The sequence below is a fragment of the Macrosteles quadrilineatus genome, unplaced genomic scaffold (assembly GCF_028750875.1).
Source record: "Macrosteles quadrilineatus isolate MER2022 unplaced genomic scaffold, UCM_ALF_1.0 Scaffold_9__3_contigs__length_116548681, whole genome shotgun sequence".
NCBI lineage: Eukaryota > Metazoa > Arthropoda > Insecta > Hemiptera > Cicadellidae > Macrosteles > Macrosteles quadrilineatus.
The window spans coordinates 56,074,974-56,092,084 of NW_026542602.1; the positions used below are offsets into that span (position 1 = coordinate 56,074,974).

The following is a 17,111-nucleotide window of genomic DNA, read 5'->3' on the forward strand; positions in this document are numbered from 1 at the left end:
CGGTCGAGGCCAGACATCACCTCACCTCACCTCGCATCACCTGACTTGACCTGTCCTCACCTGACCCGACCCGACCCGACTTGACCTGATTCGAACATACCTGACCCGGCCTGAAAAGACCTGACCAAACCCGACCCGTCGGCCTGACCCGACATGAACCGACCCGACCAAACCCGACTTCACCCAATTCGACCCGACCTAACCCGACCTGACCTTAACTCACCTGACTCGACCCGATTCAACCCGACCTGACGTGACCCAACCTGACCTGATCTCACCCGACCCGACCCGGCCTTAACCTGACCTGACCCGGCCTGACCTGACAAGACCCGACCTGACCTAACCTCAACCGATCTGACCTGTCTTCACCCGACCTGACCTGAGCAGACCCGACCTTACCCGAATTCACCGGACCTGACCTGTCTTCACCCGACCCAACCTGATCTGAGCCGACCTGACCTGACCTGACCTGACACGACCTGACCTCGCCAGATATCACCTGACCTCGCCAGACATCACCTGACCTCTCCTCACCTCACCTTACCTGACCTGACCCTACCTGACCTGACCAGGCCTGGCCCGCTCTGACCCAACCTGACTTGACCTCATCCGACCTAACCCGACCTGACATGACCTGACCTGATCTGAGCCGACCTGACCTGTCCTCACCCGACCAAACCCGACCCGACCAAACCCAACTCGAAACGATTCGAACTGACCTGACCTGCCCTGACCCGACCTGAACTGACCCAACCTGAACCGACCTGACCAGAAAAGACCGGACCTTACATGACCTCAACCGACCTGACCTGATCTCAACCGACCTGACCTGACATCACCCGACCTGACCTGAACAGACCCGACCTTACCTGACCTCACCTGACCTGATCTGTCCTCACTCGACCCAACCTGACCTGAGCCGACCTGAACTGACCTGACCAGACCCGACCTAACCTCACCAGACATCATCTGACCTTTCCTCACCTCACCTGACCTGACCTGTCCTAACCCCACCCGACCAGACCTGACCTGACCTGACCTGACCCGACTTGACCTGACCAGGCCTGGCCCGACCTGGCCCGACCTGACCCGACCTGACTTGAACTCACCCGACCTTACCTGAACTGACGCGACCTGACCTCACCAGACATCACCTGAACTCTCCTCACCTCAATTGACCTGACCTGTCCTCACTACACCCGACCTGACCCGACCTGACGTGACCTGACTTCAACCGACTTGAACTGACCTCACCCGACCTAAACCGGTCTGACCCGACCTGACCTGAACTGACCCGACCTGACCTCACCAGACATCACCTGACCTCTCCTCGCCTCACCTGACCTGACCTGTCCTTACCCCACCCGACCTGACCCGACCTAACCTGACCTGACCTTAACCGACCTGACCTGACGTTACCGGACCTGACCCAGCCTGACCTGAACTGACCCGACCTGATCTCACCAGACATCACCTGACCTCTCCTCACCTCACCTGACCTGGCCTGTCCTCAACCCACCCGACCTGACACGACCTGACCTGACCTGTTTTCAACCAACCCAACCCGACCTGAGCCGAAATGATCTGACCTGACCTGACCCGACCTGACCTCACCAGACATCACCTGACCTCTCCTCACCTCACCTGACCTGACCTGTCCTCACCCCACCAGACCTGACCCGACCTGACCTAGCCTGATCCGAGCTGACCTGACCAGGCCTGGCCCGACCTGACCCGACCTGACTTGACCTCACCCGACCTCACCCGAACTGAGCCGACCTGACCTGACCGAACCCAACCCAACCCGACCCGACCCGATCAAACCCGATTCGACCATACCTGACCTGACTGACCCGACCTGACCTGAACCGACCTGACCTGACCCGACCAAGCCCGGCTCGACCCGATTCAACCTGACCTGACCTGCAGACTCAACCTTACCAGACCTGACCTGACCTGACCCCACCTGACCTCACCCGACCTGACCCGAACTGAGCCTACCTGACCTGACCTGACCTGACCTGACCTGACCCGACCTGACCAGACCTGACCTCACCTCTCCCGACCTGACCCTAACTGAGCCTACCTGACCTTACCTCACTTCACATCACCTCACATCACCTCACCTCGCCTCACCTGACTTGACCTGTCCTCACCTGACCCGACCCGACCCGACCCGACCTGACCTGACCTGTTCCGACCTGACCCGACCTGACCTGACCTCACCCGACATGACCCGACCTGAGCCAACCTGACCTGACCTGACCCGTCCTGACCTGACCTGACCCGACCTCACCTGACCTGACCCACCCTGATCTGACCTGACCTGACCTAACCTGACCTGAACTCACCTGGCCTAACCTAACCAACCATCGGCCGGCCGGCGTGGACTGTTCGTTACGTGTATGGGGGCTAGAGTCTCGGTTGGCGTGGATGGTGTAGAGATAACGACGGCTCGAGCTTAACTCTTATCAGAACAGGAGTTTGACACCTACAGTTGCCGTGCACTGGCTTGTCCTTCGCACCGGAACGTAGATGAAGCAGTGATCGGTACATTTAACAGAAATTATGGTATAATTAATAAGTCTTATACTGTTCTTGAGATTGAATAATATATTCGAACTGAGAAACCGTTCGGCTTTCCACGGGTACAAATTATTTAACAAATATCTAAGAAATAACCAAAAAAATAGCAAAAACACTAAGCCTAAAAGGAAACGTGTTCACTCCACAAGCTTCATCCCCTCTCTCCTGATGACCCCACTAGCTCTGCTCAATAATGCAAGTAGACAACTGCATGGTACACCTAGTTATAATTTTTTATTTAATATAAATTTTTTTTCAATTTATGATTATTCCAATAAATTTCAACACATAACCTACACAGTGTTGTTGTCGCTTGAGTGTTTGTGTGTACAATATTGTATACAGGGTGTCCCCGAACTCTCTACCAATATTTTAGGGCATTGTTCCTGGGTAAGAAACATATCTAAATATCATATTTAAATTGTCCGGAAGTTCTTAGTTACCCACAGCAGCCATTTTGTTTTTTTCACTTATTATTTTTTTCTGAAAAGTGGTTAAACATTCGAAATTGAAACTTTGCACAAACATTTATGGCAACTAGACAAAGCTACAAAAAAATTATGACAAATTTCCAATTTCAAAAAACAAAATGGCGGCCATTTACAATTTTGTTTTTTAAATGACTCAAAAATCGTTGATTTTACAATAATGTAACCACCATTTTGTTTTTTGAATTTGGAAAATTTGCAAAATTTTTTTGTAGCTTCGTATAGTTGCCGTAAATGTTTGTGCTAAGTTTCAATTTCGTATTTCAACCACTTTTTAGAAAAAAAAATTAATAAGTGAAAAAACAAAATGGCGGCTGTGTGGGTAACTAAGAACTTCCGGACAATTTAAATATGATATTTACATATGTTTCTTACCCAGGAACAATGCCCTAAAATATTGGTAGAGAGTTCGGGGACACCCTGTATATTTTCTAAATTTTGTATAGTGTGGTCAAAAATGGCATTAGTTTTAAATCGTTTTAAAAAGGGATCTCGGGTCAGCAAAACCTTATTTTCAGCCCAAGGTACGAAATATACTATTATTTTGTTTCAGCTGTTATAGAAAATAGCTATTTACTGTAGGGATTAATGATCTCCAAAATTTCAGGTTAAAAAAATTGTTTCATTGCACTAAATATATACATAAATTAAATATTTCTAACTAATATGTTACGTTTAGTACAATTTACAGTTTAGCATAAGAACACAATCAATCTTAGTGTAAAAAAATGTCCAGGCGTTTATAGCTCACGTTTGCAATCCACAGCAACAATAACACTACAAGGTTATATAGATTTTGAAGTGATCGAACGAAGTCGGTAGCATACAATCTGTGAGTCCGTGTGTAGTGTGTAGTTTGACGCAGGCGCCACAAGTACCCTGGCCCCTAAGACGCCCAGCAGTCTGGCCGTAGCGTCCGTGGCGACGTGACGTATCTGTGACGCTGCATTGCATTAACTTTTTCACGTAAAGTGTACCGGATTTATCACTTAAAATTCCCAACTATTGGAAAATGTATGGTTAACTTTGAACTATTTGTGTGACCAAACTATGGTTAAGACCGAGACAGTTCTACTTCATTGTAGTGAGTTTTGAATATGTGTAAAAACTAGTTTAATCAATTGATTTAATCAACAGTTGATGAACGATTTTAGCAGTAAAATATTTTTGTGGTTTAAGGGTCAGTAAATAATATGTGTGTTACAAACTGAAAAAACAATTTTATAAAACTCAAACTTTTTGTAAGAGAATTATGATTTTCGTTAAACAATAATAATTTTTGTTTAAATACAATTCCTAATTTCAAGAAAAAATCTGTTAGACATAATTTAATCAATGATTAATACATATTGGTAATCGTACAACCCATCACGATTTTTTTTTTTATCAAAAGAAACACTTTTATGTATGTGTAGCTGACTTTCAAAATTATCTTGTTGTGAAAATGTACCATGTCAGCCTAAGCATGTTGGGGAGACGAAAAGCCTTCCACGATGTTAAATAAATGCTGTGCCGATGGTAATCACGTGTCTGTAAACCGATTGCTACTACTTGTCACCCTCTCATTAAGTCTATCGCTGGGTAGCATCCGCCACGACCGTCGGCACCCCCACCACTACAAAGGGTTCCAAGTGCACTTCGAAATGTCAAATATAAGCTACAAGATTCCACACCATAAATTTGGGTTCCCCCACTCCGAATTCCGATCCCTGGTGGACCCCAGTGTGAGTGACGTGATAAAGAGTGACTTAACTTTGTGGCCGGTCAAGAAGGAGGCGGTGTTGGAAGGTGACGTAATTTTGGGAGGTCTCATGATGGTTCATGAAAGAGAAGATTCCGTGACTTGCGGACCCATCATGCCTCAAGGAGGAATACAGGCTTTGGAAACGATGTTGTTCACTCTGGATGTGATAAATTCACAAGGCTTGCTACCCTTCACACTTGGTGCTCATATTCTTGACGATTGCGATAAGGACACTTATGGGCTAGAGATGGCTGTGGATTTCATCAAAGGTAAGTTTAATATTTGAAAATGTTTTATTTGCTTTTAGGTAAACTAGTAGCTTTATTGTTGTACTCGCTGATAAACTTCTAATTAAATTGAAGTAAAATTAACCTTATTTTCATAAAACATTAAAAACAATAATAATTTTTTTTTTATTGGTGATATGTTTATGACTAAAGCTAAAAAAGGTAAAACAGGCGCAGCCCCCTAACCCTTTCACTCTGATGTTTGAAATGCCAACTATTAGCCTAGCAACACTTCCCTATGTTACCAGTTTTCCCCTTGTTGTAAAGGGAGGGTGTTGAATATGCAGACTTTTTTTTAATTCACGTTATGAATAAAAAACACTTTTGTTTCTCTTTCCTACAATTCTACGTATGTTTAATTTAATGAGTGATCAGCGGTTTTAGGTTATGAGAATTTGTATTTTTGTTTAAAAGGGTTACAATGCAATAATTTCAGGAGTGGGGATTGAAGTAGATTAAAAATAAATAAGGTCCATAATAACCCCCCCCTCTTAACTTGCTTTCTGCAATCGTTGGTTAGCGTTCGTTTGTCAAATAATAAAATTCCAGGCTAAAGCAGTGTAATTTTAGGCTTCGTACTTTTATATCCAAGTTAGGATGTCTAATCAATAATATTACTATACTGATAGTTACCTATGTCCGTGTGGTTGATACTTTTAAATACACTTCGGTTAATTAAATACTCCAATCCTATGTTTGTTTCCTTTCTCATTTCCTATGAAAAGTACTATTTTATATGCACAACCTTAAAATCATATAAACGCAATAACCATAGCATCATTTATTTCCTCATTAACTATCATATAATAAGAAATTAAAACAGAAAGCTGTAATAGATAATAGGATATCACAAGAGAGGTTCAACACACAAGGTATAATAATACACCTAGACCTTTATAGATGTCTCGTTTCTTGAGTATCAAATGTTAATGATTTGAGGTGGGGACGTCATCAAGGTGCGTATTTTAACTCAAATATGAGCGAAGGATGAGTGTAGAATGGTGTGAAATGATCTGTGTAGCTGACTATTATCTGCTGGTATTTTAGTCAGGATATACAAATGAAATAGACAAACTATATAATAATTAAATTAAATGCAGACTGTCTATTTCATTTGTAATCACCCTGTACATAAAGCCTAATGATCAGGAACAGTTGATGATGGGTCCAGTTTGATACTATCAAAAAGATACTATGAATATTTCAACCATGAAAGCAACTAATATTCAGGATCGAGCCTTTTATCCACGTTTAGTGACAAAAACTAGTGTTTGACTCGAAATATTTTCTTCCAACTCCTAGCGAGGCGTCCCCCTCAAAAGGTAGCGTATCACCGATGTGTTAAAACGATGGTTTTAATGCGTATTAGTTGTGCACCAAGATTTAAAGCTCTGCCTGTATTTTTTTTATATTGAACTGTACCGGATCTTTTTCCACTCTGTATATTAAACAATTTGAGCGAACATGTAGAGTTTTTGGCCTCTAGAGACATAAAAATAAACTATATCGGTCCCAGATCTTTGTGTTTCCATGCCACCTACGGTAATAGCTACTCATAGGGACATTTGATAAAACAATGAAACACTATATGGATGTAATTTAAATTCCATTATATTTTACCAATATTTGAGTATAATAATACTTGTTAGACTAAAATAAAACATATCTCGTCTTGCAGTTCAAACTTCAAATAGTGTGTTTTTTTTTAATCCACTACATATTTCGCCATGTTGGCATTTTAAAGTGGTATACAGAAACATTAAAACATTATGCTATCCGAATTGCATTTGTCAAGTTGTAGAAATTTACATTTACACATAAAACTGTACATACATTTAACACGCACGAACAAAACATTTTCGTGTAGGCCTACAACACTTATTGCAACCCGATCACGGCACTGACAGAGACAGAATACCAGATTCTGTATACCACTTGAAAATGCCAACATGGCGAAACATGTAGTGGATAAATAAAACACACTATTTGAAGTTTGAACTGCAAGACGAGGTATGTTTTATTTTAGTCTATACTAAGCAGTTCAGGGGCTAAAAAATGGAATTTAATACTTGTTATACCCAAACCAAAGGAACAGCAATGGAAAATCCACTATTATGTTTTATTGCAAATATATTCATGAGTCATTTTGAAACAAAAGCAATAGAAGTAATGGAATATTTCCCAAGAACCTAGTTGAGTCACGTTGACGATATATTATCAGTTTTTGATTGGAAAGAAAACGTTAATGGATATGTCAACAAATTGAACTCTTTTGAATTAAATTCATATATATAGGTAGAAAATTATAAAAAAAAGATCTCGTTTCTGGATGTACTAATCCTATGGAGTGATGAAAAAGAAAATATGTTGGTAAAAGCTTTTAAAAGAAATAACAAAAAGAAATGAACTAAACTAAAACCGATCAAAGAAAATAAAAATGGATAAACACTACCTATACCAAACAAATATAAAGAGATCAGAAAAAACGTTTAAAAATTATTTATTAACAATTCCATTTAAAGCTAAAAACAAAACTTAAAATATTCTTGGAAATCCTAAAAGTAAATTAGAAAATACGAAAAAATCTGTCATTTAATTTAGTGTGACAGTTGTGAGATGAAGTATGTTGGACAAACAAAAAGAAATGTAAAAACTGGATACAAAAAACACTCTTCTCAAATAACACACAACGGACCTGAAAAATCAGCAATAGCAAAACATTTTTAGAAACGGATCACACAATTTCAAGCAAAAATACTAAATTCCTAAAAAATATAACAAAATCCAATTAACAAAATAATGCATGGAAATCATTATTTATGAATAAAATGAACTATAATGATAATGGTCCATTTCAAAGTGTATCATTACTAAATTACAAATTTACAAACTTATACCTTAAATCTACTTCATATTTCATATTTATATCAACATATAATAATTTATTTTTGTAATTTTACCTCAATGTACTTAACAGAATAATTTTAATTTTTAACCAACAATTTGTTATATTTTTAAATTGTTTATGTAAACATGAACATATTATCCTTTGTGATGTGTCTGATAATGGCAGCATAGCTGACGAAAGGCCTCACGAAATTAAAAATTTGTTAAATATTGGTGATGTTTTTATTTTTAATTGTATTTTTTACCAATTACTACAACGATTTCCATAACCATTTAAAAACTGTTTTCAAGTAGCCTTGTCATACAATATTGTAAACAACATAATTGACTTTATATACTACAAAATAAAATTTATCCTGGTGAAAAGTTCTTTAGTCAATTTCTTTATGTGTTTTTCAGGTCCGTTTCTGTGTATCAGTGATGATTTTTCTGTGAGCACTGATGTTTATTAAATAATGTTTATTATCAGAAAGAATTTTACTGAGTGTGTTAAAATGTGGAAAACTAACGTTAAAAAATTTAATTTATTTTTTTTATAGAACTAAAGTTAAGAAATTAATAGTGTAAGTTTCAAACTACCTACTACTGCCCTACTACTGGATGTGAAAATCCAAAATAATAAGCTACGCCTTTTTGAAAAGACAAGAATGCTATTAGAGTGTATGAATACAGACACGCTGACGAAAGGAAAATATATTCAAGTTTTGTTTAATTTTTTAGTGTGACAGTTGTCAGATAAAGTGTTTTGGACAAACAAAATGAAAAAAACATCAATTATTGTTAAACAAATTTTTTTAAAGCAAAAACATCTGTTTGTTAAATTTTAGATATTAGTTAGGCACTATTTACCAAAAACATCTATGAGGACAAAAACAGCAAAATAATTATTCATTACCAAAGTTTATGCAAAATTAGCTAATAAAAAAGCAACTTCAAAATTGACCAAAAAGCTATATACTACAAGGAAAAAAGAAAAGATAACAATTCTTCTGGACGTGAAGCAGAGTCTAAACCTATGGAGCGCAATTGTCAATGAGTGCTATCCTAAACTTTCCCTTGACAAATTATTGGACCCGAATCACAAACAACAGGGCTTTGGTTTACTTCCTTGGATTAACTTGTGGTTAAAAATGTCTTCTACGTATGTAAATACATTTTGATATTTATTTCTAATTATGGTTTTTATGATGTTTAGCTGGTGTTTATGTATTATCGAGCGTTTGATTCTTTGAAAAATTAAATAAAATGAAAAAAAAAACTGAATGAAAAATGTCTTTATAAGAGGCGAAGTAAGGACTTGCAAGTCCTCTCAACTACTTAACCTCTAACACTCTTTCTGTGATGTGTGATAACAATAGCCATACAATGTAGAAAACCCAACTAAATTTCTTAGTGAAATTTGTCCAATCAGTATCCTACTAACTGTAACTGTTTCTTTTCCATTTCAGGGTCCATCAGCAACATAGATGACACCGAGTTCTACTGCAACAAAAGCTCAGTTCGTAAAGTGATTTCTGGAGTTGTTGGAGCAGCTTCCAGTGTCACCTCTATACAAGTAGCTAACTTGCTCAGGTTGTTTAAGATTCCACAGGTATGAAAAAAATTTTGTCGTAAGTGGATATAAGTTACCTGCATACAAATAATCTCTATTGCAATGTTACATTGAGAAAATGAACAGTATATTCATGCTGTATTATGGTAGATCAATAACTTCTGTTAATAAAAGTAGTTAAATACGTTTGCCAGGTCGTACGCCTATCGGGCAATAGGTTTTATAATTTTTTAATTGTACTAGTGTATTGGTGACATAATAGGGTGTCAAAAGTGTTTACTTTGAAAGAGCATATTTAGTATCAATCAAATTTTAAAGCTTAAGAAAATCGTTACGCATATATATATCTATACTATTATATTATATATATATATTTATTTTAATATCAAGAGAGTAATATTGCTTTTAAAGCTGCGAAAATCAATTTATAAAGTTACATATTAATTTATTGTATTTACGTGAATCACAATTATTTAATTTCTCAATGGTTGAATTAAAATTACTCGAATACAACGTTACTTAAATATTAGGTAATATAATACACATAGGTAATGTAATATACAGCAGCTTGCATCAGTAGTTGAGCTGAGTAGCTCAACTAGACTAGATATCATGGTTTGTTATAAGACAAGCTTCCACAAAGTCTGTATGGTCATTTAATTTGCAGTAGTATGGCTTTCCCAATTCCAGACCAATACAATCTTTCATTGTTAAATAAATCTTCTTTGCATGCACTGTTGAATAAGAAGGTGAACAAAATCTAAAGATCTTACTAGATTTTGAGCTTGACAGTCAAACAATGCTATCAGATCGTAAGAAAGCGTTTCTGCCAAATAAATTGGCAGGCACACTCATCGTTACATGATGGAGCAAAACTGATTTTTTTATATCATATTTCGGAATCAGTTTTTCCTGCTGATAGAGAAAGCTTTACATATTAACATAAAATTTTAAATGTTTAGTAAACGTCCCTTCATTTGGATCAGCTTCTAGTTTATACTCATATAAAACATAGTTAAATTGACCTCTCATTGAACGTGATGGATCCAAAGTTTTATTAATTTTTTTTAGTTTTAAATACTGCAATACGGTAGATTATAGTTACAGTAAATATTCTATAGTTCACATTATCCCTAATATTTCCTCCATTGTTTACTAGATCTGATTTTTATCTCTGGCAAATTCTGCTGTACATTATTCTCCTGTTGTGACGGCATACTCTGTCTATGGTTAGATTCAAGTAAAAAAATAAATTCAAATCATTGGTTTCCCTTCTTGTAAGAATGACTACAACTTAATCTGAAAGATTAAAGTTAAAATACGTTTCTGAAAAAATTGATAAGACCTATGTTAAAAACTCAATACTAAATATATAAATAATTCGTTTTTAACAGTGACAATAATATGTATTCTATTCACTTATTGATTTCGATTATCGGGGGTCATGAATAAAATTCTACAATCTCCACAAATTTGTCCCACCAATTTTCCAATGGCTTCAACCAAATTTAATGTATCCTTAATGATCATCAAAATCTTTAGCTTGTCTAGTCTTTTAAATTTCAATAAATAATTAGCGTTAAGTTCTTTTTCCTTAAATTCTCAACGCTAAAACTTAAATTATTAATGCTTACAGTTTTTAGCTTTGTACAGTAAGACACCAAATTAAAAAAATGAATTAATATCTTATCTTTTTATTAATATAGAAAAATGGTGATTATTAAATTCAGACGAAGGTTTAAATCTATTAGAGTATTGAATACCTAAAGCCTGACCTCAGAATCAAGCTAGCCAAATAGAACAGAATTATTGTCGGTTTTGGAACTAAATCAATATTGACACAGAAGACTGGGGCAGTCCATATATCACTTGGATGTCTAAGAACTGTCAGGGAAAGATGACTAAGCTAAGGTCAACTCTATTCATGCAAAGAGTATTTGGGTTCTGCTTATAATCCGAACATATTTGAGAGATATTTTCATTTTATGTTGTATTTGTAGTGATTTAAATTCATAATTACACCGCATCTTTTAGTATGTAGTATTCCTAAAAGTGTTTTAGTTTCAATCATAGTACTTAGGTATTTAAAATTGCATGACAATGTAGGAGGTTGGAATTATGCGTAATTCTGGTGTGTGAAAACTTGTATCGTGCAATCCATTATATTCTTATACCATTGACTAAATATTCTCATTTTCATAGATTTATATTTTTTATGTTTGGACTAGTTAAGAGCGATTTCATGGTATTTTTATGATCGGGGCATGTAGAATATATTTTAAGGTTTATCATATACGTTTGTTGTTTGACTAACTTTAATGTAGTCAAAACTATAACCTCACGCAACAATCAAAATGTCGCTGGTTTCATCCTGAGTAGCTTTTTGAAAGTTCGAAACTGGACCCAGCTGTTCCTCTGATCATTGGACGAAATATATGGTCCTGGCTTAAGAAATAGCTGATCTTAGTCAGTAACAAAGTAACACGGATCATCACATTTCATTCTACACTCGCCCTTCACTCATATTTCGTTTATAATACTCACCTAGATGTCGTCCCCTTCTCAATTGGTTTTAATAATAAAACCGCAAGACAGGATAAATAGTACACCATTGCTTGTTCTCTGCTGTTACTGTCAAATAGTAAAATCCATTCATTAAGAAACTTGAATCATTTTACGTTATCGTACATGCCGACTAAAGCTTATTACAGGATAATATCCTTTACCGGTACTTGATGTGCGCACTGCACAGTGCCGATGTAGGCATGTGATTAAAGGATAACTATTTTTCATTCATAACTCCGAAAGAAGATTCCCGTGTTCATTTTGTATGATATTGAGGATTATGAATGAGGCAACCATTTTTTTTATAAAAAACATGATGTTTCTAGATTTCATTCTTATCAAAGCCAATTTCTATTAGAACTTGCAATAGGTTTTTCAAAATATTGTTTACTAGTAAATGTGCCAGATCACGGTGTAAATCACTATATGACTACCTATATCAACTAACGACATTCTTTCTGTGACATCATCACTAACACGTATTAAACTTTTTAACTTCATTCTTCTCGCTTTTCAACTTAAGCTAGATTTAAGCACCTTCTAAGGGATCGAGTAGAAACTCCAATCATGGTCAGACCCAATAGATGATTATTTATTGATTGGCTGATGCTATAGTATGATGTATGATATTAAGGTCCTGTGAGGACAACATATATAATCAGAGAGCAAAATTGTAACTAGTGTTTTACTGCTTCCTCTATTTGCACTGATGATAATCAACCAATACAAACCCAATCAACTACATACTGTTTTTATCAAATCTAAACAACTTATATCTCTGGTGGTTCTAAGTTGCTAGTCTGTTGGATATCATTACTCAAGTTACAGCTTAACTGTTATATTACAAGTAACATGCGCTCAAATAAATATTTTATCTTTAAATGTTACAGGTGTCCTTTTTCTCCACATCTCCGGAGCTGAGTAACAAACAGAGGTTCGAGTATTTCACGAGAACCATCCCATCAGACCATCACCAGGTCAAAGCTATGGTAGAAATAGTCCGGAGGTTAGGCTGGAGTTACGTATCGATCATCTATGAGGAGTCCAACTACGGCATTAAGGTAAGAAGTTGTTGTCAAAAAAAAAACATTTCGTTGACGAACGGAAAACAATTTTTACCATATTGTGTTGCTGCTTGAGATTTTTTGAAAAATCATAAATCAAACGTATTAACTTATTTAACTTGTCAGAAAAAGCTGCTGATAAAGCCCCTAAAAGTTTATAAATATGCCTTATATTGATCCCATGTTTATCTATCCGAAAGCATATGCGCTTAACCACTAGGCAAGGTATCAACTGCCACCACACCAGTAACCGTGTCTCTCTATCCGAATGCCAGTAACTTAACCATTAGACAAGCTATCAATTGCCGCCACACCAGTAACCGTGTCTTGCTATTCAAGAGCCAGTAACTTAACCACTAGGCATGCTATCGACTGCTGCCACACTAGTAACCGTGTCTCTCTATCCAAGAGCCAGTAACTTAACCACTAGGCAAGCTATAAACTGCTGCCACACCAGTAACCGTGTCTCTCTATCCGAAAGCCAGTAACTTAACCACTAGGCAAGCTATCGATTGCCGCCACACCAGAAACCGTGTCTCTCTAACCACGAGCCAGTAACTTAATCACTAGGCAAGCTATCGACTGCCGCCACACCAGTAATCGTGTCTCTCTATCCGAGAGCCGATACGTTAACCACTAGGCAAATTATCAACTGCCACCACACCAGTAACCTGATCTCTCTATCCGAGAGCCAATACGTTAACCACTAGGCAAGCTATCATCTGACGCCACACAAGTAACCGTCATGTCTTTTCTGTTATGGAAGTTCATTCATTATACGTTGAAAAATAATTTTAATTTAACTGGTACTTCTTTTGTTGTCCACTCTTCTAATAGGATAAATAATACCCCCGCCGCAGCAAACCTGCCGTCTAAGCGAATTTCCATTTGGCCGAATTGATTTTCAATTATTGATCTATTTAAATAACATTATTAGGTTTAACGAGTACCTAGGTTTGCTGCTACAAGGAAACTATTAAAGTACGGTAGTGTGTTCTTAGTAAAATATTGATAGCTTACTATAAAATAAATAAATTTGCCAAGTTTGATCAAAATATATCCATAAAAAGCAAACTACAACACTTTACAATATTCTCCATAAGAATAACATGGGAATTTCAAATTTACAATTTTTTTAGTTTTCTCCGTAACCAATAACCGCACAAAAACACTTTGATATACTGAATTGTTTGTTTTTTTAAGCTCTTTAAGAAGGTTTAGAGAAAAATTGGAAAATTTTGTGTTTTGAGGGTAAAAAGTGAGAAAACCCAATTTGTACCCCATAAAACCCCCCATAAAACCCTGTTCCCATGGTCCGATCATGCTGGATCGCGAACTCATTCAAGTTTATCCCGCCTTACACCTTCAAACCAAATTTCATCAAAATCGGATAAAAATTACTCAAGTTATCGTGTTCACGGACACATATATATATATATAAATCTATATATATATATATATATACATATATAAAAATTTGAACGAATGGTGTTTTTGGCCTCTGGGGACATTAAAATGAAAAAGTAAATCGGTCCCGGGCCTAAGTCTTACCATGAGACCTACGGTAATAGCTACTTCCCTATAGGGAAATTCGCTAAAAATGTTCAAACAGTAACTAAAAAGTACAAATCGTAACACAATGAATATTTCACCATAAAGCGACGTATAAATCAACTAAAAACAATGACAAAGGAACAATTAGGGAATATTTTATGGTTACATAAATCGAAGATGTAATAATTACGGGCTGACTAAGGGGATTTCACTCATCTAAGATCAGATTTCATTCGTAATTACATGAATTACTCCGTCTCACGATCCCTCACGCAAACTGCCTGACTTAGCTTGTAGACCTTATGTTTTTATGGCATAAATAAAAGTAATGTTAATGAACACGATATTTTAACGATTCATACAAAGGAACTTTTGTACCAATGACATAATTATTCACATATGTAAAGTGGTTACGTAATCTGTTGTCTAAATAAATAAGTGATGTCTAAATTTAGTCAATAAGTGAAATATTGTAATCAAATAAACAGATTTTTCACATACTAACATTTTTTAAACATATTAACCAATATATTTTATAGAACTCTAGCTAATAAGAATACCCTACATAGGCAAATTTAAAAGAGCATAGCTCTTTTAATAATTTGTTGTCGGTTTTAAGCTCTTTTGGCTTTCGTAATAAATCATTGTGTAATTCACATTGTGTTTTTATATGTTATTTGTCCAAATCTCATGTAAAACTAGATTAAGGGGTACAGTTTCTTAATAATTGGGCCATGCTAATATCAATTGAAACTATCGATTCGATTAGTAAACCTTCATGCGAATTTTTCACCATCAGCAGCTTTGGTTGGTTAGGTTAGGTTATAATAGTTTAATTTTATAATAGATATATTTAAAAGTATCGATTATTGATCAATATTTTTAATTCGATAGTTTCAATCGATATTAGCATATCCCAGTTAACACTATTCGTGCTGTCGACATGTTTGAACATAAAAGTTGCATTTATTTCAATGTTAAGCAATTGCGGGAATTCCCGTCATCAGCACCCAACGTGTTAAGAAACTGTACCCAGATTAAGTATTCTTCAATGTTTAGGACCTTAAAACTTTATATACTATATTAAAGATACTCCTATACAATGTTAGACAAGAGATTTACTGTAGGAAAATAATATTGATAAAATAAAATGATTACCTTATCCAATCACAGTTTGTGGTTGGTATGACGAGTAGATTCGTTCCTTATAACTTCTTCAGGTCATTTTGTATGCAACCACACCATCAATGCATTATATATGTCAATAGATGCTTTGATAGACTGCCACAATCACAATAATTAAAATGAAATGAAAACTGATTAAGCTCATTAAAACTCTACAGGCTAGGCACCACTGTCTTATACAGCCACTGACTAAACATAGCTGACTAAATCATGATGTTTCATCTTCTTCTTTCCAGTGCCACCTGTATTTCAGTTAGTTTTGTTCTTCTTATTTAAAATGTCTTTGGTTTGTAACTTTTCAATATATGTATCAAAGTAATATTTGACTATAAAGAATTCTGATAATTTAAAATGCTACATGGACCTAGGTTTTTAAATGTTCAGCATAACTGGATTGCTGAAATTAATATGTATGCATGAAAATATGTAAAATGTTATAAAACACAACAACAATACAACGTCGCTGTGTAGTAATAGAAGCACACATGTGCTGGGGTATCCACGGTGTGGCCGACGCTTAACACCGTTGTCGATATTGAACTATAAGATAATATTTGATTTGGTTTATTATTCGTTAAAAGTTATCAGTTATACTTAATTCTTTTCGGGGTGGTATACTATCAAAACTGAGTAGTAAATCACTACTCATCTCACGTGTACTGTAAGACCGCATTTAAAAATAGTTTACGTATGGTTAAGCTTAAATAAAGACAGTATGACAGTAAAAAAATATGATAATACTACTTTTTAGCCAAGATGAGCTTGACTCCCTTCAGTTGAAGTATTTTGATCCAGAGATGGATAGATTTTACGGCCTCTATTTTACTCTTTCAAAGACATGGTTATCACTCATAGACCTATACTTAACAATCTGCGTGGAAGCCTATTATCAAGAATTACAAATTACTTTTATGATAACATTTATTACAAAGACCAATTTATAATATAATTCTAAAAATAAATATTTATTGCTTCAGTTTGTTGTTGTTGTGATAAAAGTCAAGCTTTTAATTGTATACAAAATATCCAAAGCAAGGTACCGTATTTAAAGTACAATTTGTAAATCATGAGGTGTCAATAAAAATCATAATATGGATAAAAAATTTAAAAACTATCAGTTGATGTCAAGAATTTTTTTTTACATATTTATAATGACTAGTTCCTCAAGCAATTTCGAAA

The 17,111-nt window shown here is 36.2% G+C and overlaps 2 protein-coding genes across 2 annotated transcripts in view; one reads left to right on the forward strand and one right to left on the reverse strand.

Moving 5' to 3' along the window:
• Positions 1 to 274: 274 nt before the first annotated feature.
• LOC129003465 (uncharacterized PPE family protein PPE21-like) lies at positions 275 to 1,471 on the reverse strand. The gene is made up of 4 exons (XM_054431760.1): positions 1,340 to 1,471; positions 870 to 1,134; positions 565 to 764; positions 275 to 499 (listed from the first exon to the last, which is right to left on the reverse strand). Exons 1-4 carry the CDS (start codon positions 1,469 to 1,471, stop codon positions 275 to 277), a joined length of 822 nt encoding a protein of 273 aa, XP_054287735.1.
• A 2,936-nt stretch (positions 1,472 to 4,407) lies between these two features.
• Positions 4,408 to 17,111, forward strand: part of LOC129002440 (metabotropic glutamate receptor 2-like) — a 43,649-nt gene continuing 30,945 nt past the window's right edge. Inside the window, exons 1-3 of the mRNA XM_054430240.1 lie at positions 4,408 to 5,087; positions 9,461 to 9,603; positions 13,020 to 13,190. Of these exons, the coding sequence (XP_054286215.1) occupies positions 4,568 to 5,087; positions 9,461 to 9,603; positions 13,020 to 13,190 (834 nt within the window). The 5' untranslated portion in view covers positions 4,408 to 4,567. The remainder of the gene's footprint in view (positions 5,088 to 9,460; positions 9,604 to 13,019; positions 13,191 to 17,111) is intronic.